Source organism: Schistocerca nitens, chromosome 7 (assembly GCF_023898315.1).
Source record: "Schistocerca nitens isolate TAMUIC-IGC-003100 chromosome 7, iqSchNite1.1, whole genome shotgun sequence".
NCBI lineage: Eukaryota > Metazoa > Arthropoda > Insecta > Orthoptera > Acrididae > Schistocerca > Schistocerca nitens.
In genome coordinates, this window is record NC_064620.1 from 253,879,449 (window position 1) to 253,891,101 (window position 11,653).

At 43.4% G+C, this 11,653-nt stretch overlaps 1 protein-coding gene across 1 annotated transcript in view; it reads left to right on the plus strand.

Moving 5' to 3' along the window:
* LOC126195563 (orexin receptor type 2-like) overlaps positions 1-9,620 on the plus strand; it is a 103,014-nt gene extending 93,394 nt beyond the window's left edge. Inside the window, exon 6 of the mRNA XM_049934186.1 lies at positions 9,418-9,620. Within this exon, the coding sequence (XP_049790143.1) occupies positions 9,418-9,620 (203 nt within the window). The remainder of the gene's footprint in view (positions 1-9,417) is intronic.
* Positions 9,621-11,653: the final 2,033 nt, after the last annotated feature.

The window sequence follows — 11,653 nt, forward strand, 5'->3', positions numbered from 1 at the left end:
CCATATTGGACTTTACTCTCCATAACATTGTTAAAATATTCTTTTATTGGTGTCTTGTAGAATGTTATTATTCCATACTTTCCCATGCAAAGCTTCCCCTTTGCTATGCTGCAACAAATATCCTTGACGCATGTACAGGAGTTATGTACTATTGCTCCCAGACATCTGTAGCTTCTGCTGGATTTTATTTCTCCTTCCTCTGTGGTGGAAAATCTACCAGCTGCTGTGACATTATTGTACTTATTCCGCTATGGAGAGCTCCATCAAACCAGTCTCAGGAACGAAAACCACAAAACAACAACATTTCCCTATAATCTGTGTAGGCTTTTCATACCTTTTCTTATATCGACAAATGTGTGACAAATTCAGTTTCAAAGGTTGGATGTCCTCCCGCCACCATTTTCACAAAACTTTTCTGTACATATCTCATCACTCCGCTTCCTACATACCTTAGAAGTTCCATTAGTTTATTTGCTGGGGCTGGGGCTTTACTCACTTTTGATTTAGACCGCGCTACTTTCACACTCTCCATCGTTATTTTCCGTGTTCGAGACTGAATGCAAGCACGTTTTTTTCCGGAGACTAGTGTGCAGGCCCATCACTCCAACACCACTTTCGAGAGGGGCAGATGAAATTTTCAGAAGTTTCTTCCTTTAGACTGACTGTCTTCCTAGCCCTTGGAGTTCAATCTACCCTTCTATAATTAATTTTTGTCCACTACAAGTATCTGATTTGATCCATACCACCGATGTTTGGGAGGCACTCCTATATCCATCACTAGGCGAGGCGCTTAATGGAGAACTAGCTCCCACCAACTACTTCTGTATAGGATAACTGTAGTCGCTACTACCTAGGGTTGGGCACTCCCTAGGGTCGTGCACTTCACGTAGTTCCTGCTAGCACGTGGTTAATATTTTATCTTGCTGCAACTCCCTGTGTAATGTTCATACGATGTTTTCCTTACACGACGCCTAGGTACTTTGTGTTTGTGCAGTTTTCCGGTGGACCGTTCTTCCAGGTCGGCTGCATGATTCTTGAAGTCTGTACCACAGATGGAATACACTAATGTTAGTTTGTTAATGAACAGCCTAATAAGTAGAGAATGTAGACTGAAAGCAGAAAAGATGCAAGAACTAAATAATAACATCAAAATGGGGGCTTCGTAGTAACTGAACTGAAGCAAAGTAATGCTTGATGGACGAAACAAGGAAGATATACGAGCCAGACTAGAACAAACAAAGAGGGCATTCATCCCTAAAAGAAGGACACCTTTATGAAACATAAGCATCAATTTGGGGAATATGTGGTTGATAATGAACCTCTAAAGCACAGAATTGTATGGAAGTGAGTAATGGACTGTGGGCTAACCAGAAAAGAAGAGAAGCTAAACGTTTGAAATGTAGTGTCAGACATGAGTGCTTAAAATTAAGTAAACTGATAGATAAGAAGTTAGGAGCTTCTCCACGGTATTACTAAGGAAATGAATATGCGGAAATAACTGAATAGACGAAAGAACATAATGATGTAATATGTATTAGGAATTTAGGAAATAACTTTTATGTTAGTAGAGGAGCTGTAGGGAGCAAAAAGTCTATAGGAAAGCACAGACTGGAATATATCCTAAAAATAGTTTAAGGTAGGCATAGGAGAGTCTGTAGTGGCGGACCACGTCCAACCAGACTGAAGACGACCCAACAAAAGGTAATGAAGATAATTGTCGGGCTTTCCCCTGATCTCTGCTTTTACATATCAAATTGTAGCTAGAATAACATTATACACTGTTGTGTAAAATGTAAGAATGAAAGTGACTTTTGTATGATGTGCCACTGCTAAGTAATACATCCAATGAAACTTGGACCTTAGATAGAAAACCAAGAATAAAATTGGCATTGGAAAAAGAGAAAGGGGAAGACGAGATGCTCTCGCTAGAATGGCACGAGTTAGTGGGCAGAAACCGTTAACTCAGCTGTCACGGCGATCTTAATCCATTGAAGAATGGAATGAGAAACGAAGATCTTTAATGTACAAGGAAAGTGAGATTATACGATAAGTCGCGTAGTGGACGAGTCTTTCAGCTTAGGCTGAGGGAGCCGCCTGGGGTCTGTGCCATCAGGATCAGCAGACAGCCGTCTCCAGAGCTTAATGGCCACACGCCAGAAGCCAGCGACAGATCTCGGCCGAATGCACGTATAACAATGATTGATTACTGAGCCGTAGTTGCACAATAGATGCATTCGGTAGCAGTAGCACCAGTTCCATCATTCATCCGTGACAGGAAACGTAATGCACTCCCCTACTTGAGAGCTCTGGACTTTATTATTCATCTGCCTAAGTATCAGTTTATGAAGTTATCTAGAACAAATGTTCTCTCTTTTACGCATCCGTTGAAACTTTGTATATACATCCCTCTAAAAATGTTGATCACGTGTTAAACCTAGATGTGGCACTCACGGCAGGAGGTAATAGGAAACGACGGAAAGATTATGGGAAGCTTAGGGCGTTCTCAAGTTCAGCTTTATTCACGAGATGGTGGAGAGATTATTGGAAGAATAGGGCGTTCTCAATTTCAACTTTATTCGCTTCAGATATGCAGCAAGCATTACAGTAGAAAGTTACAACTTGACTATTGTGTTGTAACTTAGTGGCCATTTTATTCCTTAGTTAATGGGTTGAATATTCTATAATGAAATATATTTTTAAATTGTATTATAAATAGCGTTTTGGAAATAAGCATCGTTTTAAAATAAAATAAAGAGCAGAGACGATATTACAACTTTGTTTTTAAAGGAAAGCCCAGGCTTTAATCTTGTTTCCACTATAATCTTTCACCTATATTAACTCGCACGTTATCCGGTATAACCATCCTCTGAAACCTATCCTCCTACAAATCTGCCGACAGACTTTTTAACCAGTCCTGTATTGACGTTTTGATAACTTAATCTTCACGACAGCTATTAATAGTAAAGTGTATCATTATGTGCAGGAAAATATGATGGTCACTAGGTGCTAGATAACGATTATATGGAGCATTATCAAAATGTTCCCAACCATACGAAGCGGTGAGGTCTCAAGGGCGATAAGCCACATGGGACAGGCATTGCTGTATCGCGAAGCAAAATGATGCCTCTCCTAGCACGCCATGCTTTTTGTTTTGGACTGCTCTGCGGAGTTTTGGATCTCACAACAACTGTCTACAGCGACTGTATTAAACAGAAACAAACAAATGACAAACGGAAGTCCCCCTCCCCCTCCGCAGAACACAGTGCACATGTTTTCTGGGGCTGATTTTGTTTGCTGAAACTTCAGTTTCATGGGGATACTGAATATTTGCATTCCAAGTTTTTTTTCTGTTGTAACGTGAGCTACCCATGATTCGTCCCCATTGACAATTTGGCTAAGAATTCATGGCTTTCGACACGGTGGCTCTGGGGAAAAGTCACTGCACAGTCTAAAAGATTCGTTTTGTACAAGTCAGTCAGAATTACTGGAATCCAGCCTGCGCACAATTTCCGATACTGTATTCTTTCTATAGCAATTTAATACAAAATACTTCTTGTGAAGAAAGACATGAGATAATGATCAAATCGTGTTTCGTCTTTCGTCTCAAATATTTTCATGCACTTTCTGCGAGAGGTCACCAGCTATGACAAACGATCGCCAGGTTCGTTCCTCGTCCTGCAGATTTTGGTGGCCAATTTTAAAAATATTCTTACTGTTACAGTGCGCCAAGCGTTTTCTCCACACACATAATCTGCCGATTAATTACTTCAGTTTCCTTGTCTCTTGCAGTTATAAAATGAAGAACATCGCGTATTTCGTAATCGTTGGTATTTTCAGTCAGTTGACTTGTTTTAAATTCTTTTAAATAAACGTTCATGCGAGCGAAAGACAGCGAAAGACATCGCTATGGCGTTTGTGAATAGCCGACAACTGAAAGTATCTTTCGGGCATGCTCAATACGGCAACCATAAACCTCCAAAGGACGTAATTCAAAATGGTACTTGCTTGCGTGCTGGAAAAATGACGGCCCAGTAATTGTCGTCAACCTGCCAAAGTTACACCATGGCAATTATTCCATGATGTGTTAATAAATGTTCCATCATACTGCCCGTATTCTTGTCTGTGTTCTCCACATGTTCATTTCTTCACCAATTCTGCTGCGAAACTCTTCACTCATTATCTTATCAGTCCACCTAATTTTCTACATCCTTCTATATCCCCACATTGCAAACACTTCGATTCTCATCTTCTCCGATTTTCCCACTGTCGATTATTCACTGCCATAAATCCTGTGCCCGAAACGTACATTCTCAGAAATTTCTTTTTCAAGTAAGCCATGTATTTGATACTAGCAGACTGATGTTGACCACGAATGCCCTCTCTGCACGAGATAACCTGATTATTATATCCTTTTTGCTTCGTTCGTCAGATACAAGGCAGCTGGACTCCTAAACTTCGCATACTTATTGGTCACCAATTTTGATGTTAAGTTTATTCTTTCTCGCATTTCTGCTACTCTATGTTACATTCGTCTTACTCTCAATCCACATCGTGTACTCATTCAGCATGGCCGAGCGGTTTGAGGCTTCATGTCACGGATGCGGGGCCCCTCCTGCCAGAGGTTCGAGGCCTCCCTCGGGCGTGGGTGTGTGTATTATTCTTAGCAAGTTAATTTAACTAGTGTGCAAGTCTAGGGACCGATGACCACAGTAGTTTGGTCCCTTAGGAATTCACACACATTTGAACATTTTTTCGTTCAGCAGGTCCTGTAAATCTTTCACTGAGCACATTAATGTCATCAACTAATCCTATCGTTATAACTTTAACCCTGAATATAAGTTCTGCTCTTAAGCCTTTGATTTATTTGCGCCATTGCTTCTCCGATGTCAAGTGAGTTGATTTATTTGGGGGAGGGGACCAATGAGTGAGATCGTTGGTTCATTCGGATTAGGGGAGGAATGGGAAGGAAATCGGCCATGCCCTTCCAAAGAAACCATTCCGGCATTTGTCTGAAGTGATATAGGGAAATCACGGAAAACCTAGATCAGGATGGCCGGACGCAGGTCTGGACCGTCGTCCTCCCGAATGCGAGTCCGACGTAAGGATTGAACAGTATGATCAGATGGCTGCCTTACGCCCCTTACACCCTTTTTAATCTGAGCACTTCGTTCTCAGCCTCCCACTCGTATTCTTCTCTCTTGGTTCTCGCACATGATTTCAGAAATTCGGAGGGAATGTTATGCATCCCTTTTGCCTTGTTTTATCATAAGTTTTCAAAACCTTTCTTAAACTCTGACTCTTACATTAGAAGCCTTTGTATTCCCTATTAACTTCTATTTCCTCTATGAAGTCTTAACGCAATCCTCGCCTCCGTGGAGGTCTTCAGCGATTTTTTCCTGCTATCCACTCTTCCCTCCGCTTCTAACAGTGCATCCTACTGTATTCCTAATGTAGCCGCCCTAGTTTTCAATTTGAGCAAAGGTTGTTTTGACCTTTTTGGCTGCTGAATTACTCCTTCCAACGACCATTTTCTTCCATTTGTTAACATTTTTCCTGAAGTCGATTCGACTTAGCCTCTGTGTACTTCCCATTTATGTCATTTCTAAGTGACTTATTTGTTTATTCATGAATTTCCCTGAGCTGTGTAGTAATTCCTTCTTCCGTCGATCTTGTAATGCATATCTTCGGTTACCCAACGTTCTTCACGGTTACTTTCTTTGTATGTATGTTTGACCATTCCGCCTGTGTGGTTTCCCGTTTTATTTGTGTATATTCCTCTTAAACTGAACCGCCTACTTTGGGAATCGGGAAAGCATTATCTACAGCGCTGGAGAAACTCAAACGCATCTCATCAACACGTCATTATCCCGCTTCTTTCCACGAAATGGAAACCACTGCGCAAATCCGATGAAGCTTTGCTCATATGTGTTGGACAGAGTCTCTAGTATGCTCGGCGATCACTTAACGTTGCTCTTTTCAGTTCTGAGCTCTCGGTGAGCTAGTAAAGAGGTCTAGACAATAACGCCTCCCGCCAAATATAGGCGTATTGTGAGAGATTTCGCCTGATATCACGCAGCCTGCGTAACATAAATGTCACACGGTTACTTCTTCGTGAAAACTTTCGGTCGCACTTTGCAGTGGTAATGAAGATGCTCCTGCAGCGTTTTCGATTGGAAGTGTTTTATCACCCACAGTAGAGCCCGTAATTGGCTCCCGCTGAGTCCCATCTCTCCTCACATGAACGTCTAGTCGTGAATAAACGTTTTGGAACAGACAACATGTTGTAGATCAACATAGATAATTGGTGGAAGGAACAGACGGCTGCCTGCTATGGCGACTGTGGAGCGTGAGATTGGGAGCCTTTCAGTCCTGTTAATAGTGATTGCAATTGCACCAGCTGTTTGACGTGGATATCTTCTTGCCCGTGGTCGACCACCTCTTCTCCTCTCCTATTGGCAGCAGTGCCTGTACTTTCGGATCGCACCACAAGTGCATGAAGCACTTACTCGATGATTGCTCCCGGTGTGAAGTGGCTCAAACAACAAGTTTATTCATTCAAACGTTATCTACTGGCCATGCTGTAATGAAGAACACCACCATAGTACAACATAAGTGCTCGCTGATTGATACACATTGTACTACCCCGTTTCTTCAATTGCCTCGTGGTCAGCGGCCAGCCAAATTTTGTGCTTTAGCCAAGTGGAGCTCATGCCATGTGACGTGCAACTTTCTCTGCAGAACTGGGAGAAATCTGACAACGTGCTCCCCCAGTTTGATTCATCTCCATCGAGTAGTTAATGCGTTTTGTTTAGAGTTATGCTCTACCAAAGATACTGTCCGGCAGTTTCGGTACAGACGTAAATGACGTAGTAGATGGTAGGATTATCGGCAATACCGGTGGCATTGATAGTTAAAGAAACCTAAATGACTATGTGAGAGAGCAACAGGGAGCCAACAACTTTTCTTGGTTTGTTTGTTTCGCACATAATTACAATCACACATACTTCAGTGTTAGTCCATTGTGTACTTTATATCGATACAATATATAAATTCCATTTTATAAATAATAAAAATTAGCTGATCGCGTAACTTCGGCGCATTCGCGAAGGCACAACAATAACTTTTGATGCAGGTATAGTTTAAATGCAAAAACAATAAAAGTCTATGCTATTATTGTTTTTGTTTTGTACTCAACAGTACGTTCTTCATCATGGCCACAGACTTTGATGTTGTTACTGATGAATGCAAATAAATTATTGAAGCAATGTTTCATATGTGACTCTTCTCCTGGCGTACCTTATGCCGAAGAAGTTTACGGCTGAGATGTGAGATGTCAGTGTCCAACGGGAACATTATTGCGGCAAACGACCACGTTACCGTCATCAGGAGCCTGGTCGTTTGCCGAAATATTCTGCCTGTTGGACAGTGACATCCGGAAGTTCATCTGCGAAGCATTTCGAAATGTTTGATATACATTTTCTTGAGATATTTGATTATAAACTTTTCTGCCCAGATTGCGTTTTCTAATGTTACACACTGGAGAGCCAAAGAAGCTGGTACACCTACCTGGTATCGTGCAGGCCTCCCGCGAGGACGCAGAAGTGCCGCAACATGACGTGGCATGGACTCAATTTATGTCTGAAGTAGTGCTGGGAGGAAATGCCGCCATGATCCTCAAGGACTGTTCATAAATCCGTAAGAGTACGAGGGGGTAAAGATCTCTTCTGAACAGCACTTTGCAAGGCATCGAAGATATGCTCAATAATATTCATGTCTGGGGAGTCTGGTGGCCAACTGAAGTGTTTAAAGAACAGAAAAGTGTTCCTGGAGACACTCTGTAGCAATTCTGCACATGTGGGGTGTACTGCTGGAATTGCCCAAGTCCGTCGGAATGCACAATGGACCTGAATAGCCGCAGGTGATCATACAGGATGCTTACGTACGTGTCACATGTCAGAGCCGTATCTAGACGTACCAGGGGTCTCATTCACTCCAACTGCACAAGCCCCACACCATTACAGAGCCTCCACGAGCTTGAACAATCCCCAGCTGACATGCAGGTTCCTTGGATTTATGAGGTTGTCTCCATACCTGTACACGTCCATCCGGTCGATACAATTTGAAATGAGACTCGTCCGACCAGGTAACATGTTTCCAGTCATCAATAGTCCAATGTCGGTGTTGACGTGTCAGGGAAGGCGTAAAGCCTTGAGTCGTGCTGTCATCAAGAGTACACGAGTGGGCCTTCGGCTCCGAAAGCCCATATCGATGATGTTTCGTTGAATGGTTCGCACCCTGACACGCTGGCCCAACATCGAAATCTGCAGCAATTTGCAGAAGGGCTGCACTTCTGTCACGTTGGACGATTTTGTTCAGTCGTCATTGCTCCAGTTCTTGCAGGATCTTTCCCGGCTGCAGCGATGTCGAGATTTGATGCTTTACCGTATTCCTGATGTTCACGGTACAATCGTAAATTGGTCGTACGAGAGAATCCTCAGTTCATCGCTACTTCAAAGATGCAGTGTCGCATCGCTCGTGCGCCGACTATAACACCACGTTCAAACTCGCTTACATTATGATAGCTGTGCGGGGTATCCGCGAGGTCTTGGGCTCCTTGTTACGGTTCCCGTGGCTCTCCCCGTCGGAGATTCGAGTCGTCCCTCGGGCATTGGTGTGTGTGTTGTCCTTAGCGTATGATAGTTTCAGTTAGATAATTAGTGTACAAGCATAAGGACCGATGACCTCAGCAGTTTGGTCCCATAGAAACTGACCACAAATTTCCAAATTTTTCGAAAATCTTGATAACCTGTCAGTGTAGCAGCAGTAACAGATCTAATCGGTGCTACGCAGTTGTCTTCTTAGGTAGGCGTTGCCGACCGCAGCGACGTATTCTGCCTGTTTACATATCTCTGCATTTGATTACGCATGCTTGTATTGGTTTCTCTGGGGCTTCAGTGCATGATATCTTGCGAATAAATTGAATTAAACATCGTTAATTTGTATTTTATTATAAATATTGTGTATTTTATAGTAACAGACAGGGGGATAACTCTGTAGAATAAAAATGATCCTCATGTTACGCGGCCCCTCATACACATTTACTACGTTACACAGAAGGGACACCGCTTACGGGTCCTGGAAGAATTTGCTAAGACACTGGTCGCACACAAAATGAAGGCAACCGAAATGAGGTAGCACCCAACAGATACACAACACTTGTAAAGTACGATTAATGTGGATGCGACCTTAACTGATCAAGGCTACTAGGAAAGCAACCGTAGTGTACGCTTACTTGTGATGGTCTACGGTAGCCTATGGTAGTCTAGCAACTCTAGTTATGTTGCTTTGTCTAACTTGCCTTTGAGTTTTAGAGAGGAGTTTGTATACAAGACAAATGGCGACGTCTTGTGCCGGCAGGGAAGTTCCGCTCGGAGTTCCGGCGGCTGTTCTGGACGTGCGCGTACGGCAGCAACCGCTACTCGCCGGCGCCCGGTGCGACCCCCTCTGCTGCTATGGTGGCCCGCCACGGCGGCGCGCGCCAGAGGCCTGGGGGCGGCGGCGCGGCGTCATCTGCCGGCCACGAGATGCGCTCGCTGTACCGGCGCGGCCCCGGGCCCTGACCCGCGCACCGGGCGGCCGCCGAGCGCTCCTCCTGCTGCGCCGCCCCCGGCCGCCTGCGCGTCACCTGGGCCACCCCCTCCTCCGCCACGGCCACCACCACGCTCGCCTCCGTCGCCCCCACCTCGCTGGTGATGCACCGCTAGGCGCCATCCCCCAGCTACTACTCCCTGTCTGGCAGGACACCTCCTTACCCGCAGCCGCCACACGTCAGGAAGTGAGGTACTTCTGGAGCACTTCGTATTGTGGTCGCTAGTGGAATGAGACTTCAGTGATACTTTGTTGCCAAAGAGGAAATAACCTTATGTGAATACAGAGTGATGTTTATTAAATTTGTTCTCGAAGAACTTCCAATAAATCAGTTAATAATAAAAAATGGTTTTGCCGTACCAAGATGTTCATGAATGTCCATTTTTGCATCATCCTACATCCCTTTATGTTCAAGAGGTCTGCAGACGAAATATTTTTCAAACACCTACCCATTTTCACGATACAAATGATAGAACAATTTTGTACAAAGACAATTGTTTGTAACTGGTAGCGCGAAATTGTGTGCTAGACCAGGACTCAAAGGTGGAACGGTGCATCTGTGGGCTACGCTCTTACTGACTAATCTATTTTTAATGGCCTCCTTCGTTCCTTATGGCAATGACCTTGCCGCAGTGGATACACCGTTTTCCGTGAGATCACCGAAGTTAAACGCTGTCGGGCGTGGTCGGCACTTGGATGGGTTACCATCCAGGCCGCCACGTGCTGTTTCCATTTTTCGGGCTGCACTCAGCCTCGTGCTGCCAAATGAGGAGCTACTCGACCGAATAGTAGCGGCTCCCGTCACAGAAAACCATCATAACGACCGGGAAAGCGATGTGCTGACCACACGCCCCTCCTACCCGCATCCTCAACTTAGGATGACACGGCGGTCGGATGGTCCCGATGGGCCACTGGTGGCCTGAAGACGGAGTGTTGTCCTTCATTCCTTCTATCCCTGTCTTGCCAATTTTGCTCTCTCTGGTTGTTGTTTCTTCGTCATTTCTTTGCTATAACTTTTTCCTTTCATTTTCATCTCTACTTCATGTGTCTCTTCTCTGTGGAACCTCGGTTGTATCTCTGAATTTGTGTGACGTGTTCATGTTGTCACTCATACACCTTAATGAAAGACGTCCAACTTAATAGTATAGTGAATCAACACAAAAAGAACTACTGAACTAGCGTTTTACCTTTCTTCTTCTTAATATACATATCTTTTTAAAGAAAATTAAACTTAAATCTTTCTTTTGAAACGCTTTATTCGAACCAACTAAGATCATGTCTTCTTAGGTCTAAGATTCAAGGTACAATTTCTACGAGAGGCGTTTTTTCGGAGTACATTTCCTTCATGCAGTGCCCCAGGCCTTTATCTCTTCCTACTAATTCCTGTTTTTGAGAAGTCTGTGTATAACATGCTTCTTTGTGTTTGTTGTGCACCTGTTTCTCTGGCAGTTGTCTTGCACTGACTAACCGTGTATATAATAAAATAATTTCGGTCGTCACACGTTTTTTATTGACAATATCAGATAAGAATTTTTCCATTAAGCACATGATATAAATGTTCTTTTTTCTTCTCAGAACAGCAATTTGCTCGCGGCTTTATCAGAATTATCTGCTCTTATGGATATCAAAGAAGTATTTTTGCAGACTCATTTCCACATTTAGTTCTTTCTCGTTACATATAAATCTATGAATTAGTGTGTCTTGTTTGTTTTATGTATTCCAGACGCCAAATCCGAATCTTGCAACTGTGTGTGAAGTCTTTGTGTACCGAACCATGATCCACGATTTTCCCTTACAGCTTCTACTTCCGATAGGTACCGGTTTCGAGCTCCTATCCAGAACAGAGTTTTGATCCGCCATGAAGTTTCAGAGCAGCGTACTCCACTACAAAGTGAAATATTCATTCTTTCATTAATACAGTATCATAAAGTGACTTTGAAAATCGGCTCAGTTCCTTGTCCGTATTAGGAGACCTTCGAAAAAATTTTTAAATAAGTTTCACCAT